The 20,102-nt window shown below is 44.8% G+C and overlaps 1 protein-coding gene across 1 annotated transcript; it reads left to right on the forward strand.

Annotated features, from left to right (window-relative positions):
- Window positions 1-518: 518 nt before the first annotated feature.
- Window positions 519-19,755, forward strand: elk1 (ETS transcription factor ELK1). Its single transcript, XM_071458783.1, has 11 exons — window positions 519-1,841; window positions 6,505-6,713; window positions 8,330-8,515; window positions 8,632-8,805; window positions 9,867-10,013; window positions 10,339-10,776; window positions 10,856-11,006; window positions 11,530-11,678; window positions 11,828-11,911; window positions 12,164-12,265; window positions 14,258-19,755. The coding sequence occupies exons 1-11, from the start codon at window positions 1,817-1,819 to the stop codon at window positions 14,354-14,356; spliced, it is 1,764 nt and encodes a 587-aa protein (XP_071314884.1). The 5' UTR covers window positions 519-1,816; the 3' UTR covers window positions 14,357-19,755.
- Window positions 19,756-20,102: the final 347 nt, after the last annotated feature.

Consider the following 20,102-nt stretch of genomic DNA (forward strand, 5'->3'; position numbering starts at 1 on the left):
AGAAACACCTCCTGAGCTCAGTTTGGTTCTCAGATGACCGTTCACAAAGAGAAAATGGGACAGAGTGAATGAGTGAATGAATGAATGAATGAGTGGAGCTGACTCACTGACACAGTTCAAACTTTACCTATAAATTACAGTTTAGACATCTACAAATGCTAGGGTTACTAATAATTTGGATTTTTCACAATTTTTTCTTCAGAGATTTCACTTATATTTTTTGTACATTTTCTAAATATTTTTTTCAGATTTTTTTTTGATGCTTTCCTAATATTTTATTGTATTTATTCAAATTATTCTTTTGATAATACTAATATATTACCTTTATATCAGGGATATTTTATGAATATATTAAAGGTATTTTAACTAATGTTCTTAATCTGAAAATGTATTATGTATCATATGTTACAAATATTTTTAATTTGAAAAGAAATATTTTACTATAACTTACTTGCTGGGATGATGGATACAAATTTTTATTCAATAATGTGCTAAAGTTTCAAATAGTTACGCAAATGTTATTTAAATTAATTTTGACAAGGTGGAGTTATGGTGTCAGGTATGTGGCCAGTGTGTAATGTGCTTTTTCATGAACAAGCCCGCAGACCACCGGGACCCGTATTTATCGAACCAGCGGGAAATAGTGCAGTAAAGTGCCTCAAACTGTGTTTAGGTAGTTGAGTAAGTTTGCTCAGTCAGTTTACAGCACTGAGGAACTGAAGCGGGTGGATCTTGAAGCTCAGCAGACCTTTATGCTGAAAGGCATCACCGGAAGTGTGACTGTGCTAATGGCGGGTAACCTGACAGCGGTGGCGGTGAGGAGGCGTCCGTCCAAACAGGAAGAAACTGGAAGACGCACCTGAGTGATGAAGTTAAGTTTCTACGGGCGGACGCTTCCATCTGCACACCGACATTAAACCACCGGGCAGCTTTTACAACCTACTTTTCCCCGGTGTCGAAGGCCTGTGGCTCCGGTCCGCGGCGGCTGACGCACCAGTGGGAGAGGAAGACGGCGGGGGGGGGCTGTCACAGCAGCGGGCTAGGCTAGGCTAGATGGTTAGCACGCTAGGCTAACAACTTCAGCCCCCTGAAACCCCTGAACTTACTGAAACTGAGTGAACAGTCAGCGGCAGATTAAACGGCCGCTCCGAGTCTACCAGGAATATAAAAATAACAATTTTACCGCCAAAAAGAAACGTAGCCTGGAGGCGTTAGCATCGCTAATTAGCCAATTAGTTAGCTCTCACCAGCACTTGTCAACAGATCTAGCGGAGATGTAGCTGAGAGAAAAACACCTAAGCTCACTTCATCCTCATCCGCAGAAACAGACCGAACTCACGTTGTAAGCTAGCACAAGCCCGTTGGACATCAGCTAACACCGCGCTTCGTAATTAGCACCAAGTTAGCAGCGGATGCAGGCTGTTAGCGCGTCAGTTAAAAGGGTTTAATCGTAAATTTCTTGTGTATTTTTGTCGGTGTGTTTTTCTGACGGTGTGTTGTACTCTCGACGTGTTTCTGGGGCTGAGGTAACTTTTAATTTTCGCGTCGGTGAGTGTTAGCATGGAGGCAAAGCAGCCTGGCAGCCGCAGCAGCTCGGAGCGGTTACATAACGCCAGCAGGTCGGGAGTGAAGCTGCTGAACGTTTCGTCCTCCTCAGCCTCCTCAGCGTGGCTCTGACAGCTGTAACCTGCTCCGACAAACCCCCCAGCACACACACACACACACACACACAGACAAACAACACGGCAGCATGGAGGAGGTCTGAGCCTGCAGGGAGACAGGAAACAGAAAAACAAGACGGAACATTTGGCTGAAGATGGATTCAAACCCGCTGATAAACGGTGAGAGATGGAGCTTTTTCATGCTGTGTTTACACGCTGCTGTTGGAGGGTACAGTAGAGAGAGAGAGAGAGAGAGAGTGTGTTTGTGTTGCAGCCCTGGGTGTGTTTCTGTGCAGTTTGGAGTGAAGCAGCAGCGTTGCAACAGGTGTGTGGAAGCTGTGTGTGTTTGTGTGTGTATGTGTGTTTGTGTGTGTGTATTTGTGTGCGTGTTCAGGTGAGATATTAAACAAGGTATTATCTCGATATTGAATCTTGGGTTGGAGCTGAATTGTTTCCGTGCTGCTGCTGCCAGCGACATGTAGAAGCCTGCAGCCTGAGAGCTGTTGACACTAAAGGCCTAGTTACACTTCTCGGTTGATTCTGGGCTGTGTGAGGTTGAAGTTTACAGTCATGGGAGAAACGTGGTCAGAACTGGGGAGGTCAGCCCAGGGCGGTGGTTCTAGATCCCACTGAGACACGCTGACTGATGGCAGACTCGGAGCTTTGGTGACCAAAGGACAATTCAGACAGTGAAGAAATTTAACATCAAATTCTCAGTGTGACGCTGCTATGACTCACAGCTACAGACTGACCAATCTGAATACAACACGAAATTGCACCGGCCAGTTTTGTTAGTTCCATTTTTAAATAAATTTGAGGAAAAAATCCACACACTTTTCCCTTGCTGACCTTGACCGGGTCCACACTCTGTGTTAACACTGACCAAAGCTGCTGTCAGGTGCATTAAGCAGGTAGATCTGAGAATGCTTCTACAGCTGTTGGTTTTGTACATTTCTTCATCCGCAGTGAACCTCCTGAACCAGGGCTGTAGCCAAGGGAGTAAAGATAGTGAAGTCATGAATCCTCACATCAAGAGGGGTATGATGTGGTTTAAATACAGGGACCTTCTCCCATATTCACAGTCTCTCCTGGAGAGATTCAGTGTTGTTCACATGAAAAGGGACTGAAGTAGTTTGTGTGAAGAATAAAAAAAAAAAAGAGCTGAGAGAGAAGTTAACATCTGCACACAGCTGACCAATCACTGAGTGAGGTGGCTGTTTGGATATATTACTAATATTTACTAATATTTTTGCATAATTTATTAATTTTTTTCAGTTACTTCACTGATATTTGTTCAGATAATTTAGAAATATTTTTTCGATATTGCGCTAAAGTTGCTAATACTAACATTAATGTTATTTAAATGCATTTTTACTCAACAGTTGATGTCCACATTTCAAGGAAAAACAACAGCGATGCTCCGACACAGCCCCCCACCCTGGCTATAGAAACAAAAGGGGGGAAAACATCAATCGCATATCATTTATTTACTTGATTAGTTCTTCTCAAAGTAAGGGAGCAATAAGAGGGTCACTGTGCTGCTGAACCTGGTTTGGGACTGAACCTCAGGAATCCATGTCACAGCTGTACTGAAGAATGTCAGTAATGTCAGTGCTCAGTTTCATCACAGACATGATGTTGACTGTTGTCATGGAGACCATTTCAGTGATGTAATATTCACGCATTGTCATGGCAACACTGACGCAGTAAGATGTGAGCGTTGAACAGTGTTTGTGAGATGTGACATGTGTCACAGTGAACAGAGGGAGGACTGACGGGTCGTCACAGCAGAATCAGAACCATCAGTCCAGGGTCCCCAGTGTTTCTTTGTGTCTTCTTTGTGTTGACTGACAGACTGAGGGCAGGAAGCCACTCTCACAGGTGAAGTCTGTCTGTACACAAACACATCTACTGTCTGTCTATCCTGGAAGAAGGATCCATCGGAGGGTGTTTTAATGCTGAACAGGTTGTTAAGTCCCTTTGTGACATTGGACTGTATCACTAAAATTTGACTTGACTCTTCTCTGGTGAAGAAAGTGAACACACCTGTGGTTTTGTTCTTCTCTCTCTTTCTGTTACTGTTTTGTGTGTCTGAGTCATCCCCTCTACCTCTGCTCTGTGCTCACTTCACAGCTCCAACCAACAACTATTTTTATTGTACATTAATCTCATGATCATTTTTCAGTTAATTATTTACTGTAATAGATGGAGAAGCAAGGGTTTTGACTTCACGTCTCATTTTGTTCAACCAGTCCAAAAACTCAAAAATATTCACTTTACAATATTATACACCAGAGAAAAGCAGACTTTTCAGTTTAGAAGATGGAGTCAGATTCCGTGGCACAGTAATCATCAGAAAAATGACAAAAGACTAATGGACTAATTGTTTCAGCTCTAGTTAACGTCATAAATATTTTAAATACCACAGATATTCAGGATCCGGTTTTAAAGAGAATCATGCTACAATACTGAAATTGGTAACACTCGATCCAGGGTTTGATTTCTGGTTTAGTTCAACCTGGTAGATACCCCCAGTGTAGATGTAGGGATAGACAACTGGTTCTAAATTGTCTGAAGCATTGGAATTGAATGGCTCTGAGCTAATCAGTTCTTTTACTGATGCTAGTGGAAAACTGCAACAGGAAGGAGTCATGGTGGAGAAGAAGAAACGGTCCAAACAGAACATGAAGACAGTGCTGTTTGTAAAATGGTAATTTCAAGTCAGAATGGAAACACCAGCAACATGCTAAACATAACTGAGCAGCAAGTCCATAGCATTTCCTATATATAGGCTCTACCTGGATGACCTGCCCAGGAGGGTTAAGACTGGAAATGTGCTCGACTTCCTTCTGAGAATAGAAACACTTCTCTCACTGTTTAAGGACTGGATGACTCGTAGTAATGGCGCTGGTATCCCACACTATCCCACAGTGCCCCCCACCTGATGTGTCAGATGGCCTCCATTAACATCAGCTGTGATCAGCTGTGATCAGCTCCTGTCTGTGTGTATCATGATGTTCAGACAGCTGTCTCTGTTTCACTGTGATACTAAAGGAAACTTAAAAACAGGAGGATTCTGAATGAAGTTCTGCAGCCTCTGATCTCAGATAATGATATCCTCAGGAAGTGAAGTCACACTGTTTCATGTCTGTGTGTTCAGGTCTGACTCTGAGGAGGAGGACCATGTTTGACTCCTCATTTCAGATCAGTATTTGAAGCTGATCAGTTTTGTATTTGTGAATTAGAAGCTTGTGAACACTGAGGTGTAAAACTCTGTCGGCTCCAACTGTTACTTTAATGTGTCAGACACATTCAGTCACCAAACCTTGAGGTTTGAAGACTTGTGGTGTCTTCAGGTTTTTAATATAGTTCCTGTTGTCTGTAGTTGTGGTTGTACTGGTCAGCTCCCAGTATAACTGGAATCAGACTGGGATGGAGGCAGTGTGGAGCTCAATGAATGCTTCTGTCGAAATAAACCATGAAAAGACTGTTGTAGAGAGGCCCTGAGGACAGAAGAGCTGCTGCATCCATTCACTGTTCTCACACACACACACACACACACACACACAGAGTGTCCTTGTATCTGATGTGTTTGTTTTGGTCCTGTGTGAAGCTTCCTGCTGTGATAGACCTGCAGAGATCAGGTTCACATTTCCTCTGATCTGGTTCAGACCTGTACTAGTCTGGACTGAGTCTTAAACCGGATTTAGGACCAGTCTCTGAAAATGGCGAGCAAACATCGTACCAGTGTGTCCTGTTTATCTCTTATTGATGTTGATCTTAAATGTCAGAGGTCAGTGAGAGCCGCTGATGGTTTGATATTATTGGCCTGTTGTGACGTCAGTCTATGTGGTCTGACCAGTGAGGATGCTGGTCTGACAATCAGGAGCAGTTCAGGGTTCAGGGCCAAGAACGCGTCAACATGAGGACCTGACAACTGAACCTTGTGAGTACTGACTGACCAGCTCTCCCTCCTGAGCCCCCCCACCCTCCCCAGGTGACAGTGACACCTGTGCATGCAGAGCAGAGTCGACCTCCTGCAGGACAAGCCGCTGTCAGCACTGAACAACAGCAGCCTCTTCACATCTCTCTCTCTCTCTCTGTCTTCATACCTCGCTCGCTTCTGCCGTCCTTCTCCCTTGGTTACCATTGATGAAAGGTCTCTCACCATGGCGATGGTTTCCAAGGGGTTTGATAGGTTAGTTGTGTAACAGGTCTGCCAATGGTAATGAGGCTCATTTGCATGGCTGACTGGCATCTCTGTCACTGTAATCTGTTCACCGTCGACCTTCTACACATGTAGAGTTTCAGTTTACTGCACTCACTCCTCCTGTCTCCTCCTCTCTGTCTCCTCCTGTCTCTCTGTCTCCTCCTGTCTGTCTCCTCCTGTCTGTCTCCTCCTGTCTCCTCCTCTCTGTCTCCTCCTGTCTCTCTGTCTCCTCCTGTCTGTCTCCTCCTGTCTGTCTCCTCCTGTATGTCTCTCTGTCTCCACCCGTCTCTGCTCTCTCAGAAGGTTTTAAAAGGTTGAATCTGGGTCCAGTCTCCAGACGTGGGCGGATTATGAGACAATGGGCCCCTGGACGTACACAAGTAAATGGCCCCCAGCCCTCATAAATAAGATCCCAGACTGGAGATTTGTCAGTGTCTGAGCTTAACGAAGCCGGTGACACCCTAAACAACGGCCGCTCTCATGGGTTTATAATTGATTGTTTTTTTTTTGTTTTTTTTTAAACCAAAATATTGATTTGGTATTGATTCTGAAACTATCATCAAATCAGAACCAGTAATGAAAAATGTTGAAATGATGCCAAGCTTTTGTCTGTGTAACCCCCCCCCCCTCAAGCCATGGACCCGTCCATCACGCTGTGGCAGTTCCTGCTCCACCTACTGGAGGACCAGCGGCAGCGTCACCTGATCTCCTGGACAGGTGAGGACGGAGAGTTCAAGCTGCTGGACGCTGAAGAGGTCGCACGACTGTGGGGGCTCCGCAAGAACAAGCACAACATGAACTACGACAAACTGAGCCGAGCCCTCAGATACTACTACGACAAGGTACTGCTGATAATACCGCTGATACTACTGCTGACACTACTACTGATAATAATTCTGATGATAATACTACTGATAATACTACTACTGATACTACTGCTGCTAATGATACTGATAATAATACTGATAATACCACTGCTGATACTACTGCTGATAATAATACTGCTGATACTACTGCTGCTAATGATACTGATAATAATACTGATAATACCACTGCTGATACTACTGCTGATAATAATACTGCTGATACTACTGCTGACACTACTACTGATAATAATTCTGATGATAATACTACTGATAATACTACTACTGATACTACTGCTGCTAATGATACTGATAATAATACTGATAATACCACTGCTGATACTACTGCTGATAATAATACTGCTGATACTACTGCTGATAATTATACTGCTGATACTACTGCTGATAATTATACTGCTGATACTACTGCTGATAATTATACTGCTGATACTACCACTGATAATACTGCTGATAATACCACTAATGATAATACTACTGATACTACTGCTGATAATGATACTGATAATACCACTGATACTACTGCTGATACTACTACTGATAATATTACTGATAATAATACTGATAGTACCACTGATAATACTACTGAAAATACTACTGATAATACTACTGATGATAATACCACTGATAATACTACTGAAAATACTACTGATGATAATATTACTGATAATATCACTACTGATAATACTACTGATAATACTACCGATAATACCACTGATAATACTACTGATAATACCACTGATAATACTACTTAACAAAAATATAAACACTTTTGTGTTTTACTAAAATTTTTCATGAGTTGAAATGAAATATCAAAGACTTTTTCTATAAAACACAAGAGATACACACACACACACACACACACACACACACACACACACACAGATTCTAAGCCCCATCATTGTGCCACCATCGCCTCACCCTCCCTGGAAGCTGAAGACAGTGTGATCCACTTCCTGTCAACATCCAGCAGCTTCACAGCCACTGAAGAGGAGCGGTCCAACAGTCCTCGCTCTGCATGAGGCAGATGGTGGTCACAGAAACTGCACATCTATAGCCCAGGTCACATATTTTTACACACATTTTAAAGTGGCCTCTTATTGTGACCAGCCTGAGGCACACCTGTGCAGTAATCATGCTGTGTATCTGATTTGCTGCTGTGTAAAAACCATGTGACTCATTTTGACCAATAATAATGATTCTGGAACCTGTTCTGGTGTTTGCACCAAAACCTGAGTCGAAACTGTTTTGCTCTACAAACTAATGCAAACTTTGAGTTGTAGCTGCTGACAACAGAAAAAAACAATTCTCCACTCAGATGAGAGAAATCAGTCTTCATTATAAAATCAATTAGGTTTTTTAATTAAAACAAAAAACAGACTCATGGTGCTTTTTGTGCAGCTGCTCCTTTGTTGTGTCTGTTCTCACTGAACCATCTGAGTCTTACAGATGCTGCTGGATGTTAAAATGTTTGGTTTGTTGTTGGGTTTTGGAGACTTGACTACGATTAGTTCAGATGATGTAAAAACAGGTGTTTCAGGTGATCTCCTCCTTCATATGTTTATTTCGTCTTTCAGAACATCATAAAGAAGGTGAGCGGTCAGAAATTTGTCTACAAGTTTGTCAGTCAGCCGGACCCTTCCCTGCCTGAGGGGGTGCGTAATGGGGAGGAGGGCCAGAGGAGGGACAGCGCCGATCCAAACAGCCAATCAAAAGGCCTCGGGGGCGTGGCCTCAACCTGTCCGTCAAAGGGCTTGCCCCAGGTATGCTTTGACTGCCTTAATTTGTTCTGTGGATTTCAGCAGGGCAGAGTGATATTAATATTATGCAGACCGATTGATTGATTGGCTAATTGATCGATTTCTGTATTGATCCCCAGCGCTCGTCACCCAGCAGCTCTCAGAAAAGCTCCAGAAATGACTACATGAAGTCCGGCCTCTATTCCACTTTCACCATCCAATCACTGCAGGCCTCACCCAACCCACGGCCAATCAAAACAGAGCTGCTGCTGCAACAAGAAACCGCCCTTAAGGTCGACCGAACACCCAGAGAGGTGAGAGAGACTTTTCAGATCCCGTCAGCAGAGCTGAACAGTTCATAGAAATATTATAGAAATCTCAAAATGGTCGACTGAAATATTCAAATCACACGAGCTGCAGCTTTTTTAATAAAGATCAGAAACGTGTCAACGACAGATCATAGATAAAACTTTGTGGAGCTACAGAGACGAGTCTGATTCTCCAGAGATAAAGCAGCATGATTCTCAGGTACCCAACAAAAATCACATCGTCATCATATTGTTTCACTGATACAACACATGCGGCTGTAAAGTAATTTACTGTTATTATTAATGTAAGAATGTGACCAGAGACATCTGAGAAAGGAGACAGAGAACTCAGAATCATTTCGTGTATCTGTGTCACATGGAGACCAGGTCTGAGTCTGTTCAGTCCAACGGGAGAATAATGAGACTGTTACTGTTATTGTTGTTCAGCTGTTTTTAGAGGGAAAACAAAGAGTGTTATTAGACTGATATGATCATGTCCTGGGTCGATCAGATACTGAGCTGCAGATAAAAACAAGCGGCAAAGTGTGTCGTGTGTGGTGTTGTTGCACTGTCTGTATCTGTGTCTTTCAGACAGGTGAGTCTGGATCAGTGAGATATTCATATCAGCTACTGTCACATTTCTACCAGCTGACACCTGAATGAGCTGGTATCATTTTGTAACGCCCACCTGGAGACCGGAACTGTTTACCCTTTCATATCACTGGCGCCGCTTGTAATACGTCATCGTCGTTATAGAGGATCTTTGATGTAATGTAACTGTAATTCTGTGGTTTTGTTGGATTAATTACAAATACTCTGATAAATGCTTGATCATGAAAGTAAAAAAATAATCAGTCTATCCCAGAATTCTTTCCAACAATACTGTTAACAGGAAAGAGAACTATCAAACATTTTAACGACGTATCCGTAGAGAGGCGTCCACCTTTTAAACTCCGGGGAAAGACAAGACCTGGTATCAGATCAGTACCTGGTTTTTCAGGTAGTGAAGCAGGATTTCAATCCATGACATCGGCTCCTCTAATCTCACGTGTTCCTCTGCTCCTCAGGTCTGTGTCCTGCCAGAGACTAAATCCTCTCCGTCAGTAGGTGGTGCTGTTGACTCTGCTCTCCAGGTGATTGTCACTCAGCCGTCACCCTGTCCGACTCCGGCTCTCAGTCCTCAGATACCAGCCAGCACCACCAGCCAGTCACAGGTCAGTATCAGCCTCTGTCCCCGATTGGTCGCGTGGTGCGATAATTTTCAATAAACTGTAATATAAACGTGTTTGTTAGAGGCCGACTGATTGATCAATATTGGCCAATCACTGATGTATTGGTATCTCTATATATGTGATAAAAGCCACGGTTCAAGGTTGAAACAAGCAGCTTCAGTCAAGTTTCCATCAGAAGCTGTTTCTGCCTCAGTTGTTTGTGTTGTTTGTTGTGTGTTTTGTTGCCTCTGATCTCAGTCCCTTCAGGTTTAATGACCTCATGACCTTTTTTCTTTTTTAAGAATGTTTTTCTCTCTTTCTTTCCCAGAATCCTCCTGCTCCTCCTCTGAGCGACCCTCCTCAGATTTATCTCACCAGCGTCCCGGATTCGTCCTCCCTCACCCCCCTCATCCCCCTGGGTCCTGTCGGGGGGTCGGTGAGTCCTGTCCCTCCCCATCATGTTACGATGGGCCTCCAGGGGCCGCAGCAGGACGACTGCGGGGGGGTCGCCAACCCTTCCAGCTTCCAGCCTCAGCCCCACACTGCTCCTCACCCAACTCACCCATCGCCTGTCTTCGTCATCATCAACCCCCCTCCCCCGCAGCAGCAGCAGCAGCAGCAGCAGCAGGCCTCCATGGCGGCTGTTCCTCCCTCTGTTGCTCCCCCTCCCTCCGTCCCCCCCCCCATCGTCATCAAGGAGGAGAACCTGCCATCAGAGGAGGAGCTGCTGGAGATGGTGTCTCTGGAGGAGAAACAGGTGGATGAGGTGAGACATCAGAGTCCTGGTTTTTGCTGAGTCCTGGTTCAGTCTGAAGACTCACAACGTCTCTCTGCTCCCCCTCCAGGTTCCTCAGCTGATCTGTGGCTCAGGGGAACCGGAGCCCCCCCTCACCATCGTGGAGAGCCCATCCCCTCCCTGCATGGAGCCTGGGGTCGGAGGGCATCAGCCTGCAGGGGAGGGGGGAACGGAGGGGGAGGGCAAGAACATGCTAACAGGTAAGAGGAAAAAACAGCTGGCTGTTTCTAAATGTGCCCCCCCCCTCATTTTCAGTGAGCTACGTGATCCTAATACTGAAGGTCCTGATTCAGAACCATAGACCTGATCATCTTCAGTTATTGATATGACTGACGGTTCCACAGAGGCAGTGACATGTTTCCCTGTGGAGATGGATATCAGTTCTTGATCAGTTCTTGATCAGTTCTTGATCAGCTGTTGATCAGTTGTTGATCAGCATCTCTGGGGCCCGAGCAGCGACCGGGCCCTCTTGAAATTCCTCTGCCTCTGCCTCTGTTCCATAGCACCCCCTATAAGATTTAAAAATACAGCCTGTGTTTCACCTAGATGCACCACATTCAGCAGGCACATGGAACATGCTAAGACTGTTTTTGCACTCATACCCTAAACCCAGCAGGAAGTCGGCCATTTTGAATTTCCTCTGCAGTTTTGGGGCGTTTTTAAGGATGTTGTGCTTTAATAAACTCCTCCTACAGATTTATAATGAACCGCTCTCTCTGTCAGATCCCTCAGACCCTCCGGTAACATCCTCCTCAGCCGTGACCCCTCCTGTGACCTCCACCTCGGACGCTGCTCCTCCCAAACCAAAGAAGCCACGGGGCCTGGAGCTGCCCTCCTCCCCCTCCCTCCCCCCCGGCCTCTCTCTGGATAAGGTCTGAAGCCTTTTACACATGACATCACATTAATGATGATTAACCAGCTCATCAGTAACTGTTTATTAAAAACGTCATGACCTCCTAGGATCAGGAATTGAACCCCCGTCTCAGCGCTGACATCACATCCTGTTTGTGTTTCCCTGCAGGTGAATGCAGCTGTGAACAGTTTACTGGCTCCTGGATCAGCGACCAACACGCTCACCCCGACTGTCATCACCTCCCACGCTCTGGTAAACAGTGCTCTCTGCGTCTGTGTGTGAAGAGCTGGAGCTGCACTACATAATTAATTTGTAATGATTAATAATCTGATTTCAGTTTCCAAAAGTTTAAAAAATGTCTTTGTCTCTTGTCCAGCCTGTCAGAGGCAGTGACGTCAGTTATAGGATGGGGGGTTCTGTCACAGGTTAACGTGATGACCTCTGAGCTGCTGACCTGTCTTTGTGTTTATGTTGTGATGACTTGTTGTGTGTCTGTTGGTCCAGACTCCAGTGCTGCTGACTCCCAGTCCTCTTCCCTCCACCATCCACTTCTGGAGCACACTCAGTCCCATCGCTCCTCGCTCCCCGGCCAAACTCTCCTTCCAGGTAATACACTGAGCCCGCTGCAGCTGCAGCTGACAAGGTGCCAGCTCTGATTCATCAGTACAACACTGTTTAGATTTACACTGAACACATACATACATGACAAGGACAGGCTCAGTGTGTCTCATTGAAGGGTCCCTGCTCTCTCTCCTGTCCTCACAGACCACACACAGTTCCCTCCACTGTGGAAAACAATAACTGATAATAATCTGTTGTCAGGACGACCATCGACAGCATTAATCTTACAGATACAGAAGATGTGAAAACAGTATAACAGTATTTGTATATTTTTATATGGACACATTTATTTTAAGTGTCGAGCTCAGCTCCAGCTCTGAGCGAGAGAGACTGAGGCTTCATCGACCTGTGATCCGCTTCTTATACTTGGAGCGGCAGCTGCTGCCACAGTCGGGGGTCTGCACATGTAACAGACTCCAGAATCAGTCTGTTAAGTCTCAGTGAGGGAGGGGGGACATCCACACACAGTAACAGTGTCCTATACACACGATGTTGTGTAGACTGCAGAGTGTGTGTTTGACTTGTGGCTGTGCGACAGGTTTGCAGAGCTCGTGTTTCATAGGTTTGTTGCAGTGTTGTGAACTGAAACCACAAAGAGCACAAACACAGCTTCACTCTTCACCTTCACACACTCATGCATCTGTGCAACTAGTTTGCAGCTGAAGTTAAAACATACCAATACCAAAATTACAGCTTGGTCCATAGTGTGTTATAAATTCAGTTTCAGTCTTCCAGTTTCATGAGTCCTGATGATCTGCAGCAGGTCCATGTCCTCCACCTGTCCTCCACATCTTCAGAAACATGGAGAAGAAACCTTCCTCATGCATGATTTTTGAAATTTTAATATTAAATATTAAACCCATTATACTATTATGAGTATCCTACACACACACACACACAGTGCACTGTATGTAGCTGTACCTGGTCCAGGTCTCTCACACACACACACAGAGCTGGTGTCTCTGCAGGTTTCTGGATCAGGTTTTGCTCCATCTGTTGTCTGATGACAGAAACTTATTAAAGGTTCAGTTCAGTTCTCTCCTGGTCTCTGTCCTGTCAGGGACTTCTGCTTTTACACGTCCAGGTCTGAAGGTATTGACCTGAACTGAATAGTGACATTTAAAACCTTCATCAGCTACAAATCCTCCAGAAACGGAGTCTCTGATGGTCTGGAGACGGTTTTCATACGGACAGAAAACTGTGTGTAGTTTGTTCCTGAGCTGAAGAGAAAACAGACAGTTGTGAGCAGGTCTCTTGTAGTTTTCCGTTTCCTCGTTGTGGCGCTCTGTCGCCTCCTGGTGGAGCAGCTGAAAACTACAGGATGTGAGCACAGACATTTTTAAACAGCCTTGTTTTAAGGTTGTTTTTTTTTGTTTGTTTTTTTTTAATGACCTCACAGATCAAACGAAGAACTGAAAACTCCACTTTGTGTATTTTTGTTTGTGTTTCCACCAAATCTGAAGACAACCGGACAGATCACACTGACAACACAACAAACTTCAGACACATCTGTAACTCTGATGGTCTTTGTAGATGGTAGTTGACCTGCTCACAGAATTAGAGAGGCTGGATGTTGGGTCCAGGTGGGCGGGGCTTGGGCCGTGGCTGAGGACAGTGACTGCTTTGTTGTGACATCACAAAGTTCCAGAAGTCCTGACGGCTGGTTTTAAGGCTCAGTTTCTGAATACAGGCTGTGTGCATTTCTCTGTGGACTGAGGCTTTGATACTTTCACAGTATTAATATAGAACCTAGACCTGCTTTATAATCACAAACACATGGACATCTACCTTTAGACTGGATGGAGCTTTAGTAAATAATTGTAGGTCTTATTTATTTCCCTTACAGATCATATTCTGTCTATCTATTCTGTGCATTTAAAGGTCTTTTAAAGTCCTAAATTTATTCTTGTGAACTCTGCAGAAACAAAATGGAAGAAAAAACACTTTTAAAACTTGTCTCTCTGTGTCCCTCTTTAGTTTCCCACTAACGGCAGTAATCAGATCCACATCCCGGCTCTGAGCGTCGACGGTCTCTCCACCCCTGTGGTTCTCTCCCCTGGCCCCCAGAAACCCTGAGCTCCCTGCCCGCTTCACACAGCTCCTCACTGGGCACAGAACTCACCTGATGGTCCCCTGGCCTCCTGGAGGGACAGAAGAGAACTGGATCTGGACTGAATCTGAAACGCTCCATTAAAACCAGGAACCACTGAAGTGTTGAAGCAGCTTCGTCTGACTGGTGAGACTGGGAGATTTAATGGTTTATGGGGACCTTTCACAGCTGGAGAATCCACCAGACAGAAACCAGTTTGGTGAATGTCGGAGCCTCTGAACTCCTCCTCTGAATCTTTACAACAGAGAGCTGCTCCTCTGTAAGCCCCTCCCCCTCAGTCCTCTCACAGTTTGTTTAGCGGCTCTCAGACAACATGACGAGGAGTCGTGGAGGAAACACGACGCCTTTCTTCAGCTGAGAAACCGATGATGAGGATGAGGAGGATGAGGCGGAGGGATGTACGTTTTCTTCTGCTCCTGGGGGCTTCAACCAGACATGTAACTGCTGTGTAAAGATAGTTTTTCAGTGACTGACCGACGTCTGGGGACAAATTGGGGTTCATCACGAGGTCACATGGAGAGAAGCAGGAAACTGGAACCAGGTCACGTTTTTACTGGAGAGATGAAAAACATTCAGACCTGACTTCTGTTAATCTTTTATGGACCGACTGACTGACGACCTTTTTCCTGTGAGTTCGTCTCGACTCAGACAGGAAGGTGTTGATCAGCTGAAAACAACCTGAGCCTCATTAATATTCATGAGGAAACACCTGGATCTCTCTCGGTGGATCTTTTTGGAGCTTTTTGCTCTGTATTGTCTGTTTTTTTTAAAAACCTGGTTATTTATCTGTTTCTTGTTTCTGCAGATTCTTGAATATAACTCGACTGTTGTCATGACAGTCGTCACGGCTCCTGACTGTAACGGGTGTTTGATTTCAACACTCCCATCTGACTGCTGTTGGAATCAGCATTGTTTTCTAAACTCATCTCTGCTCCTTCAGCATTTCAGAGCCAGTTAAAGATTTGTGCTTTGCTCTTATTGGCCGCTTTTTAAGGCCACGCCTTCCCGCACTTATGCATGGCCTGTTATTGGACTGAACTCCTTAGCATCACTTTGAACTGACCAATCACAGAGCTCTATAAACGTCTCTCTATGGGACAGATTGTATATTTTTAAAAAGTCTTTTAATTTCAAGAAGCTGAAGTGAACTGAAGTGAGGTGAAGTGTCGTCCTGTGACTCTACAGGAGTGAAATCAGTTGAACTGTTTGGATTTAAAGGTTTTATTGATGACATGGTCACTTTCCTTTGGCTTTAAAATGTTGGTAGATGTGTTTATTGATTAATAACTGTTTAATTTCAGCCGTTCATTCCAGGTGTACAGTAGATTTTTGTTGAGCAGCTCTGATGGATGAATGTTTTTTATTTCTGAAAGCCTCGGATCCTCGGCCTTGTTAATCTGCAGCGATGTTGCCACGAGTCGACACAATTTTCATGTCGTTTCAGTAGCAAGACGTCTTGCTGGAAAAAATATCTTCAACTTTAACTTTGAACTGAAGCGAGGGACAGAAGTTTGGGAGGAGGGGGAAATGAGTCGTAGCGTTGGGACTTTTTTGGGCTGCAGAGGTGATGAAAGGATGAAAGTAGTTTGTCTCAGTGAGGCTGGATCCTCAGACTCGGTCACTGCAGCAGGAGTCAAAAATCTCTGCATTATCAGCTGACAGCTGAGGCGTCTCTGATCACTGAGCAGACTCAGACTGACCTGTGAGTCCAGACCCTCCAGTCTCACTGAGGCCGCTCTGTCAGTGATGTCACTCGTGGCAACGCCGACGTCTGCAGAATAAATGAGCTGCAGTTTGTTTTTTATTGAAACATCCAAAGTGAGGACGAACCGTCTGTGACATGTGATGGTTCCTCTAAAAAGACTGTTGTTGTTGTTGTTGCTACTGTTGTTGTTTGTGATGCTAGCTAAGCTCTGTGGTTGCCATGGTAACCTGACCTGACTGTTGCTGACCTGCAGGTCGCTGTTGTTGCTGTTGTTGCTGAAGCTCCTCGTGATGACGCCGTTAGTGTGTTTCTGTGCTTCTGTGTGTGACGATGAGGCTGCTGACATGCGCGCACACACACACACACACACACACACACACACACACACACCTGGAGCATCAGGAACTGAGTGAAGCTGAAACTCAGTTTTCTGATGTTTGTTCACCAGTTTGTGTTTCAGTGAAACTGAAGCTGAGTAAAAACAGTCAGATGTCTTTAGCGCCGCAGAACTAAAGAGTGAAAAGGTTCTGATGAGAGACAGAACTCAGACTGACAGTTCTTCAGTCCTCCTGCTAGGTTCTGGTTCTGGTTCTGTGATGTTTATTAGTTCACTGATGAACTGATGAGCCAGAACATTATGAGGACGCACAGATGACCAGCACAAGTCACGTCAGGGTCCAGGATCAGGACAGGAAGTGAACGGTCACCTGAGTGAGTGTGACAAGGACCAGATTATTATGTCCAGACAACTGGGTCAGATCTGAACCAGCCAGGCAGAGGGACAGACCAGGATCCGGCTGCTCTGGACTGTGAACACCCTGAAGTGAACTCTCCACAGCTGCAGACGGCTCAGAGAGACTGTGAAAACAAACCTGTAATACCTCACAGTGTCGTCAGGTCAGCTGATGTGATCATGTGACATTTCAGTACAGTCAGTATTGGTAAATCCAGATGTTTCATCAGCCCAGAACCAGATCCAAAGCAGGTCTAGAACCCGATTAAAAAATCTAAATGTCTGCAGACGTGTTGAAGAGTTCAGCCTCAGCTCAGTTCCTGACGTTGTGATTTCCCAGCCTCAGCAGTGACATAAACGCAGCACCAAGCCATTGTGTCCGACTGTTCTCTCCTTTACAGCATGACTCTATTTTTCTATCAGAGACCACGTGTTTATATTGAGACTGAAGCTTAAAGAGCGACGAAGCCTTAAAGTAGAAACAAAAAAATCTGACGACGAAAAAAAGCCATTTATTCAGAAGGTTTGAGTCGAGAACGTTAAGCTAACATTTCTCTCACCAGCAGAACATGAAGAATGTTTTTATATTCATTGGGAACAGCGTTGCATTGTGGGTAATGTCCAGACTCCCATTTAAAAAAAAAAAAAAAAAAACTTGACGCTGCTGGAAGTACACTGTAAAAAATTATGTGCCACTTTGAACTATGATGTTTCTTCTTCAGCTGTTTTGTGGCTGCAGAACCGAGCTGGGCAGAGCAGTTAAACATCATCACAGTATTGATCAGGGTCAATCACTTCTCATACTGTGATGTCAGACATCATCAGTGAAATTGTTTTTCACCAATTAATCAGTAAACAAGTTAAATACACAACAAATTACAGCGACAGATGTAACATTTCTACCAGTTAATAAATTAATATTGTCACTTAAAGTTCTGCTTATTGATAAACCTGGATTAATTGATTACTTCGGTGTCCACACAGTGTGGTGGGAAATAAAAGTGTCGCCTTCAGACACAGTGGAGAAATGAACATCAGACACTGGACATATTCTTCTGCTTCAGAACTGATTCACTTACAAGATTTATTGATTATCAGAACTGATTAAAATCATTTTCAGTCCATTAATTAAAAATTAATTAAAAAACACAGCAAACAGTTTGTGGAACAATAAAATTATATAATTAATAATCAATATAAATGATTGCCCAGCTCTTCACTGTACTTCCACATGCTGCACTTTATAGTGTGGTTTAATTATTTTATATTAGAATTATTAAAAATGCTTTATTCTGACAGTATCAATGAGAATCTATATTTTAAAGTGAAGTGATGATTTCCTGTGTGAAATGTGTGAAGGTTCATAAAATAATGATTCAGCAAAGACATAAACGAACTGGAGACGTTTTCTTTGTTATAAAATGTTGACCAGCTGTGACTGGTTGTGTCCGGCTGTGACCGGTTGTGTCCGGCTGTGACCGACTGTGACCGGTTGTGACCGGTTGTGTCCGGCTGTGACCGACTGTGACCGGCTGTGACCGACTGTGACCGGCTGTGACCGATTGTGTCCGGCTGTGACCGACTGTGACCGGCTGTGACCGACTGTGACCGGCTGTGACCGATTGTGTCCGGTTGTGACCGGCTGTGACCGGTTGTGTCCCGCTGTGACCGGCTGTGACCGGTTGTGACCGGCTGTGACCGACTGTGACCGGCTCCTGTCTGCAGTGCATCATGATGTTCAGACAACATCACTGTGAAACTGGAGAAATCTAAAACCACAGGACTGTGAACGCAGCCTCTGATTCTCTGGAGCTTTATTCTGAAGGGACATCAGCTCAGCCTCTCCTGACTCTGACGACGTCTCCAGTTCGTTTCTTTGCTGAATGTGACGCAGAGTCTCGTGTTCCAGATTAAACTGGCGCAGCAGTTTTCACGTGTCCTCCAGCTCGGAGCAGACTCCGCCTCCGTTTCGCTGACATCACCTGTGAGCGCTGCGTATGTACGTCACAGATGGAGGCAGCGTCTCGCTCGCTGACGCGCCCTCCCGTGCTCATGCCTCGCTCACAGGTGAGGGGTCTGTTCATCCTGCAGGTGTGCTCTGCAGGTGAGGTGGGACGGGCCCCTGCCTCTTGGCTTCGTGGATGTTCTCACTCAGCTGTGAGTTTGAGTTTGTTTTCAGATCGTGAACTTCATCATCGTCTGAACTCAAACGTCTCTGGACTTTTCTAACGGTGGGTGTTTGTGAATCCCACTGAGGGACAGTCTGTTGCTGCCTGGAGCTTTCTGTCTGATCAGCTGTGTCACCTAGGAGACAACACAGCTGCTGTTGCTATGGAGACTGAACTGATCCGTAATCTCAAAGTGATTAAACAGATTAAAAATTGTGAATTCACTAGTTCTTACAGCAATGCTCTCTGGGAGTTGTAGTTTACCTCTCTGCTCAAAGTGTTCAGAACAAACACCTGAGGTACACCAATGTGGACAAAAGTATGTGAACAAATGGGTGCTGTCCCATGATCCTTTGCAGCAGGATGAAGTCAGTCAGAAAGCTCTGGGAACAGATGATGTCTCCTCTGTTCTTCTCTGTACATACATTTAAATAGAACCTGAACTCTATAGACTCTGTTCCTGTGTGAGCAGCCAATCGGCTGAGGCGTCTTCATGATGTGTTGTTCCTGTGCCCCGCCCTTCCTCGCCTGTGATTGGTTGAGGAGTTTATTGATGTAAAAGGGCGGGGCCTGGTTTTGTTTTTCTGAGACGGAGCTCGACGTGTCCCAGATGTTATTTACTGGAAAACTAAAAGATAAACTATTTTTTATGGACATGAATTCAGTTTCTGTTTGTGTAAATGTTCTATAGCTGATTGATCGTTTTCTACAAGCTCACACACACACACACACACACACACACACACACACACACACACACACACACACACACACACACACACACACTGCGAGGATGATAATAAAACTATTTTGTCCTGTACAGGCTGCTCTGTGTCGTCACTGACTCCTGTTGAAGCTTCGTCTCATTAATGTTGTGAAAATAATGATTTTCTATATTTTATCTTCATGTCGGTGAAGAGACGACTCGACCACGTCCAGGTGAGACCATGAGAAACTGACGGTGACGTCACCATACCTGAGCACACACAGACACAGTGTAAACATGGTGACAGAGCCTTGGTGTGATCATGTAAGTCAGTTATACGGTGACATGGACTCTAACAGCTGGACTGAGGCGGAGCCACTGTCTCAGCTCTTTTACCAAC

This window comes from Trachinotus anak, unplaced genomic scaffold, assembly GCF_046630095.1.
Source record: "Trachinotus anak isolate AG129_WGS33_773 ecotype Australia unplaced genomic scaffold, CSIRO_AGI_Tana_v1 ptg000022l, whole genome shotgun sequence".
NCBI classification, from domain to species: Eukaryota; Metazoa; Chordata; class Actinopteri; order Carangiformes; family Carangidae; genus Trachinotus; species Trachinotus anak.

What these genes read in the sequence shown, in the direction of transcription:
- elk1 (XM_071458783.1), top strand. Translation starts at nt 1,817, where the DNA reads ATGGATTCAAACCCGCTGATAAACG. An exon ending in TCAGATACTACTACGACAAG is followed by an intron (nt 6,714 to 8,329) that starts GTACTGCTGATA and finishes TTCGTCTTTCAG; the next exon opens with AACATCATAAAGAAGGTGAG. An exon ending in TCGACCGAACACCCAGAGAG is followed by an intron (nt 8,806 to 9,866) that starts GTGAGAGAGACT and finishes TCTGCTCCTCAG; the next exon opens with GTCTGTGTCCTGCCAGAGAC.